General features: G+C 39.6%; 3 protein-coding genes, 1 non-coding gene and 1 pseudogene across 8 annotated transcripts; 2 read left to right on the top strand and 3 right to left on the bottom strand.

Annotated features, from left to right (window-relative positions):
- Nucleotides 1-2,855: 2,855 nt before the first annotated feature.
- On the top strand, nt 2,856-4,746 carry LOC103976069 (uncharacterized protein C24B11.05). Of its 2 annotated transcripts, none has more exons than XM_065109265.1 (8): nt 2,856-2,939; nt 3,157-3,217; nt 3,301-3,366; nt 3,498-3,595; nt 3,662-3,787; nt 3,872-4,186; nt 4,266-4,331; nt 4,446-4,746. In XM_065109265.1, the coding sequence occupies exons 2-8, from the start codon at nt 3,172-3,174 to the stop codon at nt 4,596-4,598; spliced, it is 870 nt and encodes a 289-aa protein (XP_064965337.1). In that variant the 5' UTR covers nt 2,856-2,939; nt 3,157-3,171; the 3' UTR covers nt 4,599-4,746. The 2 variants fall into 2 exon arrangements, with proteins under 2 accessions (XP_064965337.1, XP_018677677.2); XM_018822132.2 differs by having other exon boundaries at nt 2,867-2,939; nt 3,163-3,217.
- A 1,626-nt stretch (nt 4,747-6,372) lies between these two features.
- LOC135612682 (zinc finger protein 8-like) lies at nt 6,373-7,630 on the top strand. Its single transcript, XM_065109258.1, has one exon. The coding sequence runs from the start codon at nt 6,598-6,600 to the stop codon at nt 7,402-7,404; it is 807 nt and encodes a 268-aa protein (XP_064965330.1). The 5' UTR covers nt 6,373-6,597; the 3' UTR covers nt 7,405-7,630.
- Nucleotides 7,631-7,782: 152 nt separating this feature from the next.
- Nucleotides 7,783-7,864, bottom strand: TRNAS-GCU (transfer RNA serine (anticodon GCU)). Its single transcript has one exon. It is a non-coding gene; the product is annotated as a tRNA-Ser (tRNA).
- A 177-nt stretch (nt 7,865-8,041) lies between these two features.
- On the bottom strand, nt 8,042-10,075 carry LOC103976071 (heavy metal-associated isoprenylated plant protein 20-like). 3 transcript variants are annotated; one of them, XR_010482155.1, is made up of 5 exons: nt 9,842-10,075; nt 9,622-9,697; nt 8,875-9,202; nt 8,240-8,776; nt 8,042-8,154 (listed from the first exon to the last, which is right to left on the bottom strand). XR_010482155.1 is itself a non-coding variant. In XM_065094098.1 (4 exons), the coding sequence occupies exons 1-3, from the start codon at nt 9,926-9,928 to the stop codon at nt 8,910-8,912; spliced, it is 456 nt and encodes a 151-aa protein (XP_064950170.1). In that variant the 5' UTR covers nt 9,929-10,075; the 3' UTR covers nt 8,042-8,776; nt 8,875-8,909. The 3 variants fall into 3 exon arrangements, 2 of the variants coding, with proteins under 2 accessions (XP_064950170.1, XP_009389530.2); XM_065094098.1 differs by having other exon boundaries at nt 8,042-8,776; XM_009391255.3 differs by lacking the exons at nt 8,042-8,154; nt 8,240-8,776 and having other exon boundaries at nt 8,801-9,202.
- Nucleotides 10,076-10,925: 850 nt separating this feature from the next.
- On the bottom strand, nt 10,926-16,726 carry LOC135599772 (ATP synthase subunit beta, mitochondrial-like; annotated as a pseudogene). Its single transcript, XR_010482119.1, has 9 exons — nt 16,183-16,726; nt 15,419-15,491; nt 15,212-15,300; nt 14,943-15,060; nt 14,761-14,864; nt 14,514-14,664; nt 14,177-14,419; nt 13,795-14,106; nt 10,926-12,098 (listed from the first exon to the last, which is right to left on the bottom strand). The product of XR_010482119.1 is annotated as an ATP synthase subunit beta, mitochondrial-like (transcript).
- Nucleotides 16,727-17,184: the final 458 nt, after the last annotated feature.

Below are 17,184 nucleotides of genomic sequence, written 5' to 3'. Positions count from 1 at the left end.
TAAGTTATAAAAACTTAAAATCAAAATAAATAAAATAAAATTTTATTTAAAAATAATTTTACTAAATTAGATTTTAAAAGTTTTTAAAAGTAATTTACATGTACATACGAATTTTATAAAATATACTAATAAGTCTAATAAATATAATACTATATTAAATTTTACTACCAATACAGATTGTATGTCATCAATATCATATTTTTTTTCTATGTACTATAACACTAACTTTTCTAATATAGTCCATAGTGATTTCTATAATTTATCTAGTTAAGAGAATCTCTTATCATATTCAACTATAATCCCTCCAGTGTCATAATACTAAGTCATAGTAAATTCTTTTATTAATGTGCTAATTAATGACTTATCAACATATTTCAATCTATCTTCTATAGCTCGCAAATATTTAGTTATAAACAGGAATGAAGTTTTTATATTGTTTATAATTATCATTCTTATAAATATTAGATTGAACTTATTAGATTTTTTTTAGCATCCATTTTATTAATTTGTTTCATAATATTTTTATTAGTTAAGTCTACTGACCTTTCAACAAGTCAAGATCTTATACGCCTAGTATAAACTACATATACTCTAACTATACTAAATAATTTGAACAAAAGTGTCGATGGATACTATAAGCATGAGAATGAAGCAAATACTATTATAAAATATATAATAATACTAATGCTTTGAGTTTCTAAAATATGATGCTATTTACATCATTTATATTTTATTTTTAGGTGAAATATTGATATATCAAATGTTCACTCAAAATTATTTATGGATGATTAATATCATCCTTGTGAAATAGTATTACTATATCTAGGTATAAAATCTTAAGACGCAAGAATATCTAAAATAGTATCATCGTACTCCATTGCATAATCATTTGAAGTAAATTCTCGTTTGGGATTATCTAAATCTCATAATTATATGTGCTATTATGAATATTATTTTTAATATTATTTAGGACTAATTTTTTAATATAATTTTATAAACTATTAGCTTATGCCACTTTGATGATTACAAGATCAATATAATAATATAAAATAAAATTTTAAAATATCTTATTAATAACAAAATATATGTTGTAATTCATGTCCTAAAAGCATATATAATTCATGAACCACTTTGAAAGTTATCAGTTAGATAAAACTTAAATATATAAATTATAAATAATATTTATCAAATATATTTAATTTAATTTATATAAAATAGTTTTATAGTAATAAAATAATAATAATCATAACAATTATTAAACATTAATCAACCTAAAAGAAAAATCTAATCTGATAATTATAAACATGATTAAACATAAATTATGCCTTTATAAGAAAAATATATATTATTTTATAATTTTAAATAAATGTATGTTAATAACTATAAAAATATCTAAGAACAATAATTAAAATTTAATTATTACAAGCAAAAAAAAATAATCAACATGTCATATGAGAAAACTATAAAATAAAATCATAATTATAATTTATTTTAATTTTATAAATAACCTAAATAGGTTAATCAATTTTATTTAATCTGGCATCCCAAAATTAAGCTACCTAGATTAGACCCAATAGCCAAATTAATTAAAATTAGATTCAATCAAGAATCTAATTTAAAAAATAAATTAATTAAAAATTAGGCTAAAATTGAGCTTCGATCAAAAATTGACTAAAGTAGGTAAAATTGGTTAATTTTATATCTAAGAAGCACGAAGGAATATATTCAAAGATCACCCATGTTACATCACCTATAAGTAAGCGAGGAGCACGAATGAATAGATTCAAATATCACCCGTAAATAGACGAGGAGCATGAAGGAATATATTCAAAGTTCAGACATAATACACCATAAATTAATTTAGAAATAATATTAACTCGAGATTGAAATCATGATTAAAAAAATGAACAAATCTAGTCATATAAATAGATCTAAAATTCTTTTATGATATAAGTTATTTTGATTTCAAAATATGCTGGTATCAATTATAAACATAAAAACTATAAATATGTTATAGAAAAAATTAATATCAACAACTTAAATCAAATAATGTTAGATCAAGATCCAGATTATATACCTTTCATTTCAATGTCATTCGAATAATCTATATTATCTAATTAAATAGATGACATAAGCAATCAATCTATATCTTCGTTCGGTAAGCATTAACACTTTGTCTCTGTGAGTCGTATTGTTCATCCACAGGTCTGGACCAGATTACTGAAGCAACTTCTCAACACATCTGGCAATGTATTGTTCCTTCTGTTGTGCAACCTTACCACATACCCATGAACCACCAAGAAAAGCTGGTTTGAGTGGCCATCAGCCACCATCCTTCCATGCTTCTCACCAGCCCTCCTTCCTCTTATCCAACTCGATCTACAATATCTAATTTTCTATACTGCTTTGTGTCTCATCAAAGCAGGCCACCACAAGAGAAAGCTAGCAATGCACTCCAAAGAAAGGCTGAATGCTTCATGCCCATCACTCTCTCGACAGAGGAATAAACCCCATCGTCCACTACACCCTGCAGAATCCTGCCACGTGACAAGACTCTAGCAAGCAACTGCTCCCAATATTCCAAGAGGATGTCGGACGTCTGGCAACCAGTGGCCGAGCAGCATAAGAAATAAGGATATAGAATGGAATTTGGCGGTGTTTAGTGGTGCTATTTGCCTCTGTCTATGTGAGGAGGCACTTGGATCTGTGTAGGAAGGCATCAAGGATAAAAGAAAGAATATAAACTGCTTTATTCGAAGAACAGATAATAAATGCTTCCCTAACATTCCACTGGAATCATTGGAAGAGTCATATCCCATTAGCCACTAATCTGGCTTCCTGGATTTGTATAAATTGAGCCTTCCAGGAGATCACTCCAAGCAATCAGCTTCCCATATTCTTTCACTTGGTTTTCTTCATTTCGGGTCTTCCTTCTCAAGGTGTAACAAACAACAAAGTGGATGCTCCCGTCAAACTTCTCTTTCATTTTTTGTTTTAGCTCTTCATGTTCTTCATTGCAATGAATCTCTCATGTCATCTCTTTTGTTTTCCTTTTTGAAGCTAATGATAATTTCAAGTTCTTAATTGTTCGAGCTTTAGCTTCGCGATATAATCTTCGTATGAGTTGTATTGCTCATTGCTTCATATTTCTTCAAGGTATAGAATTTGAGGATGGAAACTGCTGTGAGTGAAGCCAAGTATGAGTGTCTGCTCTTCGGTAAGCTCAGACTTCGGACATAATTATATACGTGAATCCTTCTTTCATTAATGAAGTCTTACATTCACATGCACTAATGGTAGATATGGATGATACTTTATATCCCTTGAGTGGTGGCATCAATTTGGCTTGCCGCAAGAACATCGAAGGTAAACTTATCTGTGGCAGCAGTCCATTTCCTAATCGTTCATCTACCAATAATTAGTTACCATAGGTCATAAACATATCTAGACAACGAGTTATCACACGGATCTTAATGTTGGATTGTGCTTAACCACAGATTACATGCTGCACCATCTTCAAATAGAAGAAAGCCAAATCCCAAAAATGTGCTTGGAATTGTACAAAGAATACGGAACAACAATGGCTGGTCTTAAGGTACAAACTTCTACTTGATTAAGAACTCCGTTAAGATAGCCATCAGTTGAAGCATTTCATCGACAGGCATTAGGTTTCGTCTTCGACAACGATGAATTCCATGCTTATGTTCATGGAAGATTGCCATATGAGACACTGAAACCGGATCCTTTGTTGAGGAATATGCTCCTTTCAATGCCACAACGAAAGATAGTAAGCAAATCTACTTACGAAGAGCAAAGATCTAATTTGTTTAGACATCTCATGCTACTGATTTCATTGATTCCAATCTCTCAGATCTTCACAAATGCAGACCAAGCCCATGCTGCGAAGGTTCTCAGCAGGCTTGGCTTAGAAGACTGCTTTGAAGGTGTCATATGCTTTGAGACGCTCAATCCACCACCAAAAAAGACTGAACTTGATGATAAGCTTACAGCTACTCCAGCTTATAATCTACCAGATGATCTAAATAATCATGGATTCTATAGTGAAACCGAGTCAATCACCAATACTGAAAGCAACACAACTCCCCATGAACGAATACTCTGCAAACCATCTGTGGAAGCCATGCAAACTGCAATTCGGATCGCAAACATCGATCCCAGGAGAACAGTTAGTCATAATTTAGTGATCGTCTTTTGATTTCAGACACAAATGAACATATACTGATCGAAGATTTTTCGGCACACAGGTCTTCTTCGATGACAGTGCAAGAAACATTGCAGCAGGAAAGGCAGCAGGCCTTCATACTGTTCTCGTAAGTCAAAGATCTCCCCGCAAAAGTTGAAGGACCGTGCAGTTTCTTCTCAAGGGGGTATTTATATGAATCTATTATCACATAAAATTGATGTCACATAATATATTGTTGCAGGTTGGGAGCTCAGTGGTCGTGCCAGGGGCTGATAATGCACTAGAGAGCATTCACAACATAAGAGAAGCATTGCCTGAGATCTGGCATGATGAAGGAGACGAGTTGAAACCAGTGCTTGAGACCACCTCTGTGGAAGCCATAGTCCTGGCTTAAACATCATTGCATATGTATTAAACGCAGTGGGGATGCTGACATTACAAATCCGTGTACCATTGATGAAGCTAATATATATATATATATATATATATATATATGCAACTTTGTGCTAAATAATAATATGGCGGGGATGATTTATAAACCACTTTATCTGTTGACTCTTGTTGTGTCACTTTGAGAACCTCGTTGCCATGAACTAATGCTGATGTTAGGGTATAAACAATACGATCTGATATCAGAAACTTAATGTGGTTGGAGTACATGAAAGACAGATTTGTTAAAGGATCAAATGATGGTGCAGTGGACTGAAACATTTAGGGTTTCTCATTTATTTTAACATGCCCAAGCTGGAAGATGAGGGGAGAAGATAACAGACTGAAGGCAGTCCTGATTGTAGAGGCATCCATGAATGAGGCAAACTTTTCTGCACAAGGTTGACAGTGGTCGATTGTAGAGTTTGGTTGGTGTGCAGGTGCCATGGTCATCATCAGGTCACTGTTTCAGCTAGAACCTGTGCAAAGAGGTCTTGCGTCCCAAAAAGCTCAGAGCTTGTATACATGCCTTCCTTGGAAAGGAAGAGAGAACAAGCTCACCGAAAGAAACTCGCATCAATCTTGCCCATGTAGGACTAAGTTGATTTCTGTGGAGTACATGGGAGCAGCCTTTGGATAGATGCAATCTACAAAGCAAGGGGTCTGCAAGGAACAAATTCTAGGTTTCTTTTCCTGAAAATGACAGAGTGGTCCTTTTTGGTTGGCTAAATATTGGTGTCAGAAATGAATTGCTATCTCTGAGTGGCGCATTCAACGTCAGAATAAGAGTGTAAATGAATCAGCACCCCCACCCTGTTTCTACTTGAAGCATGTATCACTGCACGTCACATGGAAATCCAGGTTGGAGAGCACAGTGCAGAAGCATGCATGACATAGTACCTATTCAGATGTAATATATAGTGTACTTATATCTAAAACAAATACCTTTGCTACTGATGGAAAGAAGTGATATCTGAAGAAGGTTGGAAGCTGTTCACATCTGAACATAAAAGGATTGTTATTAAGGTTAGATGCCATAAGGACCACATAAACGATGATAAGCTAAACTCCATAGTCCAAGCTGTACAGAGATTCTAAAGCCTGTGCAAGTATATAGAATTCCCAGGTTGCAGCAAACCAAGCTGTACTCGCATCCACTGGTAGCAGAGACATCACTGTGTGTGCATAGATTGTAGATTAAGATATTTGCATTTGGAACTCACTATCTAATTACAAAGTTGACCGCTAGATTGTTCTCTATATCAGTTATAAGATATGGCCTTCCAGAACATTAGATTGGGTTAGGTTTCATATCGAAAACTTGCATGAAAATTGCAGAGGGGAAGATAGTAGAATTGTGGCTGGTTTAAATCTCAAGTCACATTAAGTTGATTACCTAACGCAGACTCTGGACCACTTCCAATTGAAACAGTGGTTGATGCAAAGAAGCCCACAGCCATAAAGAGCTTCCACAGCAATCGGTACCAGGAGTGTCGCATGCTGTAAAAGATGTTCCCATCAAGGCTTGTCACGTACCCATTCTCCATGCTGACTGATGGGCACACATGCACGAAAGCCGGAGAGAGCAAGAGAGAGAGACAGAGAGAGAGAGAGAGAGAGGTGATGGTGTTGTTACAGCAGTAGCGGATGTTACTCGGTCATTTCATCAGTACGGTCAGCTCTTGTATTTAATTAGCAAGAATAAAACGAAGGGGAGGAAGATGAAGATCCAACCTCGAGCTGCAGAGCGCCCCTTGCTTCATTCAAGAATCACATGTTGCCTCCATTGTAGCCGTCGCTGCTGCTGCACCTCCATGCTCGAGACCTGCACAAACTCCAAAGGTCGTTGAACTTGTATCGAGGAGATATTGCAAGGGCAACATGATCTCTTTACCCAATCTCTTTCATTTTCTCCATGGACTCTCTTCGAGACCTTGTGTTCTGTAAGCCTGTTGCACACAGAGATGGGTGAGCGCGAGACTCGCGACTTTATGAACCTTGACTCCTTCTCACATCTCCCGTTCATAAGGCCGGCCCGTGAGAGGGCCTCCACCACCGCTTCCGGAGTCCGCCTCTTTGGCGTCGAAGTCCCGCACGTGCCTGACAACGGTGAGAAGTCCTCCAAGGACCTCACCACCAACCCCGACAGCGCCACCGTCTGTAGCCCCGGCATTGGGAGCGAGAGCCGGCGCCGGTTCGTGTGCCACTACTGCTGCCGCCACTTCCCCACATCGCAAGCCCTCGGCGGACACCAAAACGCCCACAAGCGCGAGCGGCAGCACGCGAAGCGTGCTCAGCTCTATCCGGACATGTCAGCGGCGCTCCACCACCAACCATCCACTGTCGACGGCCACAACGTGCATGGACTCAGTCACTACCATCGCCACCACCCCTGTTTTGGACTCGATTTCCCTACCATTCCTCACTACCCTTCATGGCGCGCTAGTACCAGCGTCGGAGCTCGTTTCCTTGGTTCGGCGACGCAGCCGATCAACACCAGCCCGTTTCCATGGAGAGTTCCTGCGGCGGTGCATGGTGGCACAAACATGGGTTTGGTTCATGCGGATCGAGTTATGCCATTGCCTCTCACAAGAGGGGATGAGTCGAGAGTCGGTGGAGCCGGAGGAGGTTTTGGTTGGAGCGGTAATGCTGCTATCTCTGCTTCTTCTTCTTCTTCTTCTACTACTACTACTACTACGTCTTCAAGCAGTCGATTTTGCTATGAAATGCGAAGTGTAACGGAGACTGTGAATTTGGATTTGCACCTGTGATCAAAGCATGCATGCATGCATTGCTTGGATTATTTCAAGAAATTATTCGTCCTTCATTCTTCCTAGCAATCTATCTATCTATTCCTGTTCAAGTAATAAAGCTCTGCTTCTTAGTTTCTTCAGTGCTTCTAAGAGGAATATTCTTCATAAGAAAATGTGTGTGATAAGAGATAAATGAGTGTGGATTTCTTAGCCCAAATGACCATGTTTCTCCACACCCGTGTTCCTTTCTCTCGTTATAAGGATGGGCTTTTTGGTCTTTTCGAGGCTTCCTCCGGTGAAAGTTCCCACGGCCATACTTTTTTTTCGTTCCTACAGATGGAGCCTTGTGATTGGAGGTGGAAATGGTCCCACATTTTAGTTGCCCAAAAATACAAGCGTCGCCTGAGAGATTCGAACTCTCGCGGGGAAACCCCATGTACTTAGCAGGCACACGCCTTAACCACTCGGCCAAAGCGACGACTTGAAAGGTACCTCCCATTGAACCTATATAAATAAGATCCAACGTACAAGCGTCCAAAAACAAACAAAATCTATCGTTTCATATACTCTACTTTCCATGTGTTTGGTGCTTATATCCACTGCCAGCACATGTGAGTTTGAGCTGCAGCTGCTGATTTGAAATGGACATTGTTGCTCGAGCATTGCAGCTGTCTCTTCTTGATCATTACTAGCTTCAAGGCTTTACATTATTGTTGTCTTTCTTGTGTCCTTACCTCTAGTCCCATCATTACAATTAGTTGTTGACACCTACATGGAAACACCAGCAAGCTCCATGTTCAGACAAAGCCTGCGCATGTAGTTCTTGAAGACACTAGAGGGAGAGAAGATTCACCGAGCTGGAAAGGAGTGTATGTGGACAAGAAGAAGAACAATGGGAGGATGATGAGGTTGCAGTAATGTGACATGCTGGTGCCAGATGACCATTGGTGATTGGAAAGGGGCCCTTGACTTTGTGCAAAGTTTCTTCTTCTGCTCTTGCAATCAGTGTCCTACTATATTATTGTCTACCTTGACATTGTGATCCAATGATTGTTCCTACTGGAAAGTTCTCACTCCGTTCACTTCCTTGTTGGATGGCACTTGCCAATGGCTAATCATGGCTGTTCTTCGCAATAATCTTCTACATGTTTCACATCTCTTTTTTTCTTCTTTAAGTGACAACTAATTGATTGCTTTCTGTTTTGAACATGCATTGGCAAACAAGAACACGGTCATCTGCTCATCCTTGGCTCGAAGTCTGACAGATTGATACTGCTGCAATTTGTGCTGTTACTACTCCACAGACTTCACATATATACATGTAGCAGTACACGAAAGGCTTAGGAAGCACGAAAACCTTTTGCTGAGAAATCGGTAGATAATTCCCCTTCTGCAAGAAATATACATGCATACATAGTAATTAACAAGATCTATTTTTTCTACTCATTTAACTCGGGAAAATTGAAGTTCTCAGCATCACAATTCCACCTTATTAGCTCACTCACAGCCATGCGCAAGTTGAGTCACATGATGCTACATGCATTTGGGTTATCGTCGCTGAAGAGCGACATGTACTGCTCTTCCGGTGCGTCGGGGTTGGGGACCGCCTGAGCCGCGTTTCGGACAAAACCAGAAGGGGCCTTCTTGTCGTAGGCTCCGGCGACGTAGGGATACGCGACCAGGTTGTAGGGGACGTAGGGCCAAAGCTCTGCTCTCTTTCCCGTGCTCTTGATCCTCTCCAAGACTTGCTTTGCCTCGATGTGGCCGGTGACCGTCACCCTGCTTTGCTTTCGGTTCACGTTCACGTTCGTCACACCTACCACCCAATTCGTTCCAAGTCAGCTATAGTCGTAAGGAGAGAAGACTAAGGTGCAGAACCCAATCTGAAGTGTTCATGGAGCCGTACTTCCTTTTCAATCGTGAAGGATCTGTTTCTTACAGATGGTGGTGAAAATTGTATTTAGTAGTTGTGACAGAAAGAATGGGTGATCCCAAATATTTGATTTGATGAAGGTGCTCAAACATGAACTAGATGGAGATGATCGATAATGCTCAAGCAAAATCTCCAACCGGTGATTGTATTATTCTAGTGTACGGTATTCATGCATCTTCGGTACTGATTTCTTGTTCCAGCTAAACTATTTGCAGATACGATACAAGAAGAAACAACATGATAGAGAGAGAATATTGCACGAAGATAGAGGAAAGGGAAATGAAATGAGGCGTGTCAAGTACCTCTTATTGAGCTAACAGCATGCTTCACTCTCCTTTCACAGCCATCGCAGTCCATTTTCACCTTCAGATCAACAGTCTGATCGAACCGAAAACAATACAAACAAGAACTGATGATAAGGACAAAGCGTAGTAAATTTAACGGTAGAGAGCAAGCAGAAGAGATTATTTCTCTTCTGATGCCCCTGAAGCAAAAGGGCTCGAACATGGTGATGTTCTTCACCTGTAGCGGTCTCCTTTTCCTTATTTGCAGTGTTCTTTTTGTCTCTGTAACACTGCACATATCCGAGAGGTGATCGAGTGCACCCATTGAGAGAGAGAGAGAGAGAGAGAGAGAGAGAGAGAGAGAGAAGTGCTTGTGGGAGATGGGCCGAGAGCAATGTATTTATAGGAAGAAAGCAAGGGTAATAGAACAACAGGCCAATACAAGTCCATAAATTTTGCCTCCACACCTGTTGTGATCATATGATCTTTCAATTAGATTACAAGAACTGGTAGTCAAAGATTTATAGCTCAGCACACGCGACCATGTGAATGTTCTCCTGGTTAATCTATCCACCCTCGAAGAAGACCTTTTTAGTATGATGTGATATAGGACTCTGACAGACATAAACATCAATTTTGGTGGTAGATTTCTTTCATTATATGTTTCATTAACTACGAAGGGGAAGTCCACCGGGTAACAAAATGATGTTAAGTCGACATCCATGACTGCCCACTTAGCAGTGCAAGCATCAGATTAATGCTATATTACGTTAAGTTTATATCATCATTTAGGTGGAGATAAACTATAACTATGTTCTTCCTTTCGATTCTCTCTTTTCGCTTTCTCTGCATTAATTATGGAGAATTGGCTTGTGGTGGAGGTCATTTGCAGCTTTGCTTGAACAGTCCGGGTGTGGCTGTATCAAGTGAGAGAGTTGTCTGTCCCACAGCCATAAATAGGCTTGAGCTCATCCCATCGAAGGCCACACATTCTACATGTCCCTTGCGAGTTACAAGATTGATCTGCCCCTTGCATGACTTTTATGTTATTATTTCTGTGTTATTATTGCTGATGTTGACAGTGTGACCTTTTGGTTTGCTCCAAAAAATATTAAAAATATTAAAAAAAGTTATTAATAAATCAGGAAGAGAAACTAAAATTATATCTCTTCACTTGGACTTGTTATGCAAACTTTGAGAACTCGCTTATGATATTAATAGACTCTATATATGACTTTCTAATCAACCTTTTACATGCAAAATTCTCCTAAATACCCTCTAAATAAGTTCTTTAGAGTCAACTTTGGTTAGGAGCAACGATGGAAGTCATACATGAATTTTAGCATTAAAAAAAATAAAATTCGAAGAACAGTAATTAATCACTCGTATTGGTGAGAGACTCTGCATTCGATTGTTCTTTTTCTTACTGTGTATACAGATAAATATATGAATACCTTGTACAATAATAATAACGGCGTCCACTACACGGCACGCAACTTTGTGAAGCGCCTAAACGGGGCTTCAATTATGCAAGGGAACAGATGGCGTCGCTGGTGGTAATAATATCCAGGTTCTAATGATTGCTGCTCACCAGTTTGGTTGGACAAGGATGATGAGTAAAGACTCTCATTTCCAAGTATTCCAGCAAATCGCAAGAAAAGGACTCTCTCTAAACGTTAAATGAGAGGCATTATTACAATGAGTCCATTCCACCGCTCCAATAATTGCAATTCCAGATGCCAATTACAGCTTTGAGAGGCATAGGCTGCTGCAGCTTTTCCACAACCACAAAGCCAGCTTTGAGTAGAGCAATCACTCCCTACAAGAAGAAATGTAAGGCTGGCAGGATTGGTGGCCAGTGCAGGTTTCCCCTTGTGCAGTTCATAGTCCCTTAGACTTAATAAGTTCAGAAGAAATGGAAAGATCAACTGCACAATTAGCAAGCAATTGTTTTCTAGTCTCCAGCTGCCCCTGATCATTAAATTGCTGATATGGACGTTCTATTTCTTGGAGGCCAGAAGATGCACCACAAGAAGAAACTAGATCAGCACCAATAATTGTCCATGTGAACTCATGCACCACCACTTTTGAAAACGAATCCATTTGCCTTACAGCCAATGCACACAAATACTTAACTTGAATAGACATTTGAAAGTTCCATCTTAGTGCATGATCAAACAGACCTCTGCATTCTCGTGTTGGGCCAAATGTATCCTCGAAGGACCATGATGTTTTCTCATCTCTAAAGAGCCACAAATCTGACCCAGGACTAACGAAGCATAAAGATTTAAGTCACCACTTCAAAATTGCAATTTGTTGAATGCAGGAAACACCAGCTGCATCCTCAAAAGGTACTAAATATGGATAGTAGTGAGTTCCTATCATGCTGCTGCCTCCTTAGAAATCTTCTCTGCCTTTGCGATGACTTCCTCGATTCCTCCAACCATGCAAAATGACTGCTCAGGCAGGTCATCATACTTCCCATCCAAAACACCCTGCCAAACATGGTATAAAAGCGTAAATCACATGAACCAACATATATGCGAACAGCAGTTACAGAGATAAGTCCAATAGGCTCAAGAAAAACAGGCAGTTGAACAAACTCAAAAGCTAAGGAGACATTGAGATTTAAAGAATGTAGTAATTTGCAAACATATTGCATCTCAGAAGAATGTAATATTTTATGGCACGATCTCAAAGATGCGCACTATCCCTTTTATTCACATGCCGTAGAATGGCCGATGACACCATAGTCGCCGAAACTGGGTCTCCAATATCTGTGTATCAAGTTACACACATTTAGTATTGCAGCAATGCACAAAAGCTTAGTGGAGCCTGCTGCAATGCATTGTCATGAAAAGTCTGTTGATGGACAGTTAGGCACATACATTTCTCAAGAAGGGGGAACACTAATGTTGCTAACCTATCAGGACAATCTCAAATTTAAGGAGCAACATGGATCTCCCAAATACAGGTGATAACTATTCTGATAACCAAAATTTTTACATGAAACAGTAGCCAAATTCCGAGAAATGGCTATAGACCTAACATCAAATCATATTTATAGGGCTAATGGTTTTCAATTATCTTAATTTAAGAAGGGTTCTAATCTAATCCATATAGTTCTAGGAATAACATGAGTAATATTATAAAAAGTATGTCAAATAATCGAAGTAAATCTCATCTGTTGATGTAGTTGCTGTCATCCATTAAAGAAACATGGCTGATCATCTATGGTAGGCCCTATCTGCTTGTCATCCCCTCTCGACAAGGACCATCGACCTCAGACTCCATCGAAGTGGTAGCCGTCAGCCAGCCCATGTTTTAATAGGGATGGAATTCTAGAATCTCATCTTCATCTTTTCATCATTTTCTTTGTTTAGCCTGCCAGAGATCCTTCTTTGACTGGATCTTCAATCCCACCCGAACAGGAAGGTTGTCCTTCCTTATCTAGCTTGTACAGAATTCCTTTTAAAAGTCAGTTCCTAACTTCAAAGCCACTGATATTCCGATCAAGAACAAGCTATAATCAAGCTTTGAGGCTGCATCCACCTCTTGGCCTCATGTTTGCCAAGCCCAATCTAAAGCAGGCTGCCATCCAAGAACAAGATAAGGTTGATCACCCCTCTTCAGGCTAGCTGGACAATGGCTAGATTGACTTACAATGGGTCTTTGGGTGTGCTCAGAAGGGTCCAGTCTGCTCTATAAAATGTGATAAGGCAACATACCATGTGGTCAAGTCAAACAAAACAAAAATATTTAAGAAAAATCATATTATTGGATCTGCTAGTAAGTTTTTTATCTTATCACCATCTTGACTCCAGTATGCAGAGTGCAAAATTTCACACGTGTCTTTGTAGTTAATTTTATTTGTTGGTTAAATTGGCACAGAGTGATTGTTTTATAAAAAAATATGCATAGAACTAGCCCATATACTGGAAAATCGTTATTACATTTCTATCTCTTCCCTCTTTCAACATGCAACTTTCTGAAGCACTTGTGGATTGTATGCTTAAGAATAGAATTTCATAATGTACTAATCACCAGAACATGTATGTGCCAAAGATCTGATACCTCTGACACATGAGAAACACTTTACTAGACTAACACAAACAGAGCATCCAATTTGCTTAAAAGAAGAATAATAACTTGAAAACACAAGTCTTTGAAATAGGTTCCTGATTTTCTAACCTGAAAGCTGTTAACACTTTCTTTCAGTTCGTCATATTTTCCAGGTGCACCTGTGAATACCTCAGCAACATGGAAAGGCTGGCTCAGGAACCGCTAGATCTTTCAAGCACAAGCAACTGTCAACTTATCATCTTCACTGAGTTCATCCATTCCCAGAATTGCAATGATATCTTGTAGGTTCTTATAGTTTTGGAGGACCTTCTGAACACCACGAGCAGTGTTATAGTGTTCTTCCCCCAACATGTGTGGAGAAAGCATTCTGGATCTGGAGTCACGAGGGTCGACAGCAGGATAGATGCCGAGCTCAGAAATCTATGAGTGGAAAAACAAAGCCCATGAAATTAAACTAGGATGGTAAGACAATTAACACACTGACAGAAACAGCTTACAGAATAACAATTGCATATATAAACCTGTCACGAGCGTCCAGATGGGCAAAGGTTGTTGCAGGAGCCGGATCTGTCAAGTCATCAGAAGGGACATAAATAGCTTGCACTGAAGTAATAGATCCTTTCTTTGTTGTTGTAATACGTTCTTGCAGCCCTCCAAGATCAGTTGCAAGGGTTGGTTGGTAGCCAACAGCAGAGGGTATACGACCAAGCAAGGCAGACACTTCAGAGTTTGCCTAGCTAATTCAAACTGTATGAGGATACCAAGTATAGAGTATAAAAGTGATACTAAGATAAAATATTCAAAATTCAAGATCTCTACAGACGTACTTGTGTGAAGTGAAAAATGTTGTCAATAAAGAGAAGCACATCCTGCCCCTTAGCATCTCGGAAGTGCTCAGCAACCGTCAACCCAGTCAAACCAACGCGTGCACAAGGGCTCGTTCATTTGCCCATATGCAAGAGCACACTTGCTTTCATCCTGACATACAAACCGAGTAAACAAACACCATCATTAGAAAAAAGCATTAAAACAGCATAATAATAAAAAACAATAAGAAGATGATTCCAAATAGACCTGCTTGTCTCCAAGCTTAATAACACCACTCTCAATCATTTCTCTGTACAAATCATTGCCCTCACGAGTACGTTCCCCAACACCGGCAAAGACAGAGAAACCACCTTTGCAACGAATTTGATGATTCAAGTTAATTACCGATCATCAATATCAAGAATAAATGATCAACTCTTTAGACCAACCATGAGCTTTTGCAACATTGTTGATTGGTTCCATGATTAGTACAGTTTTACCCACACCGGCACCACCAAACAAACCAATCTTTCCATCCCTTTGATAAGGTGCCAGAAGATCAACAACCTATGAAAATGTGAAAGTTATGATAGGCAGAGCACTTCAATACTAATCTGAAGAAAAAAAGAGAAAAATACAGGAGTTTAAACAAAACAACATTATAAACAATACCAAGAGGAAAAATGCATCTGACACAGGCAGGTGAAGTAAACCACACCTTGATTCCCGTGACAAGAATCTGTTGTTCTGTTGCCTGCTCAACAAAAGCAGGTGCCTCGCGATGAATGGGAAGAAAATGACTTGTCTCTTTGCCATGAAAAGAAAGCAACAAATAAATTAGATATAAGCATGCATAATATCATAAAATATGAAATTAATTTGAACAAAGTGTAAAGAAATAATAAATAAAACTCTGAAATCTTACTGATGTCACCCTTCTCATCTATCGGTTCCCCAATAACATTCATAATGTGGCCAACGGTAGCCCGGGCAACCGACTGGGACCTACACAAGTAGAGAAGCCACAAATTGTAAGTGAAATTGCATATTTATTACTGCTACCAAATAACCAGGTGCGAAAAACTAAGGTAACATGCATCTGAACAAAGAGAAGCCAAAACCAGATATGAAAAAACATGATGATGAGGTTATCATCTATGTTCATATGAATTAAGAGTATTGCCAAAACAGAAGTAACTCGACCAAGTCCACCAATCAATATTTGTAATACTCAGTCACCACAAAAGACATTGGATGGTCAATATTCACAACATGGGGAACGACATTAATAAGTGTGAATGCTTTCTGAGGACACAGAATTAGTTACAGCGTAAGCTGAAAGAAAAAAAAGGAAAAAACTTGTCTTGTTGACTTTCTAGCTGTTACTGAAGTAAACAGATAAATATCAATATATACAAATAATGATTTACAAAATCAATCTAGAGCCATATCCAAATTTAAGCTCATATGCTACATTACTCTGCTAATGATCTGTTTGAAAAAGAAAGCTTACCTTTTATTTACATTGCTACAGTCATCTTTGACATAAATAACAATTGCTTTGCACTCATCATCTCACCACTACCCGAGAAAAAATATATCGGCATTGTACAAGAATTGTTTTTGATGTCGATCGCAAAGAAAGGCCATTCCGATTGAAAAGAGGAGAGAAGAGGTTTCGAGGCTCACAGTGATGGGCGAACCAGTTTTCAGGACTCTCTGCCCGCGGACGAGACCTTGGGTTCCGTCCATGGCGATCGTCCGCACCATGTTCTCCCCCAGATGCTGCGCGACCTCGAGGACGAGCCGGATCTGGTTGTCGAGCATCTCCAGCGCTGTTAGGATCGGGGGCAGCCCCTCGTCAAATCGGACATCGACGACGGCGCCGATCACCTGGCATACCTTCCCGATCGCGCCGGCGCCGGTGAATTCGTCAGTGATCTTTCCACTGGGCCCCGAGGCCGGTTTGGGAGGAGGAGTCGGCGCAGGTGGCGAGGGTGTTGCAGTGGCGGCGGCGTAGCGGACGGCGCGGTGGAGCAGAGAGCCAACAGGGGAAGGGCGCGGGACCCCCGGGGGGGAAGAAGGGAGACGGCCGAGGAAGGGTCGGCGGGAAGATGAAGAGCGGAGGAGAGCGGAGAGGAGGCGGCGGGAGGCCATGGCGGCCGGATTGGAGAGGAGAGAGATCAGATTCGGGTTTTCAGATTCTAAACTCGGCCGAAACAACCGGTGAGAGGGCGACACAACGCATCGCTTTCTTTAAATATAATTAGTAATTTATATATTGTCTAATATTTCCCTACCTGTTAGTTTTTAGCCATATAACAAGTCTTGTGGGCCCACAACCAATGCGCGAATGGCGTTTCTTTCTCCAATCACAAAGCAGGTAACAAAGTGAGTTTATCATCGTTTGGTGGCTGCCGAATAGAGCCGCTGTCTCCAGTATTTTTACTGCCCCACCTGGCACCGTTTCGATTGTACCGAATGAGTGGGACCCATATAAAAACTACTGTTGGCCCACTGCTGTCCTCCAAGCACATTGCAGGTTGGCCGCAGGGAGCGAAATGTATGATGTGCCCAGAGCTGAAGGTATCAGTATATGTTCTTATTTAATTATTTTAAGATAACATTAAGAGCTTAATTGGGTTGTTATACCTTACGGACCATCCTCACCCAGAGCCGGTCCATGTGTTG

Source organism: Musa acuminata, chromosome BXJ1-2, assembly GCF_036884655.1.
Source record: "Musa acuminata AAA Group cultivar baxijiao chromosome BXJ1-2, Cavendish_Baxijiao_AAA, whole genome shotgun sequence".
In the NCBI taxonomy this organism is placed as follows: Eukaryota; Viridiplantae; Streptophyta; class Magnoliopsida; order Zingiberales; family Musaceae; genus Musa; species Musa acuminata.
The sequence above is the reverse complement of the archived record's forward strand: the minus strand, read 5'-3'. Positions and strand labels throughout refer to the sequence as shown.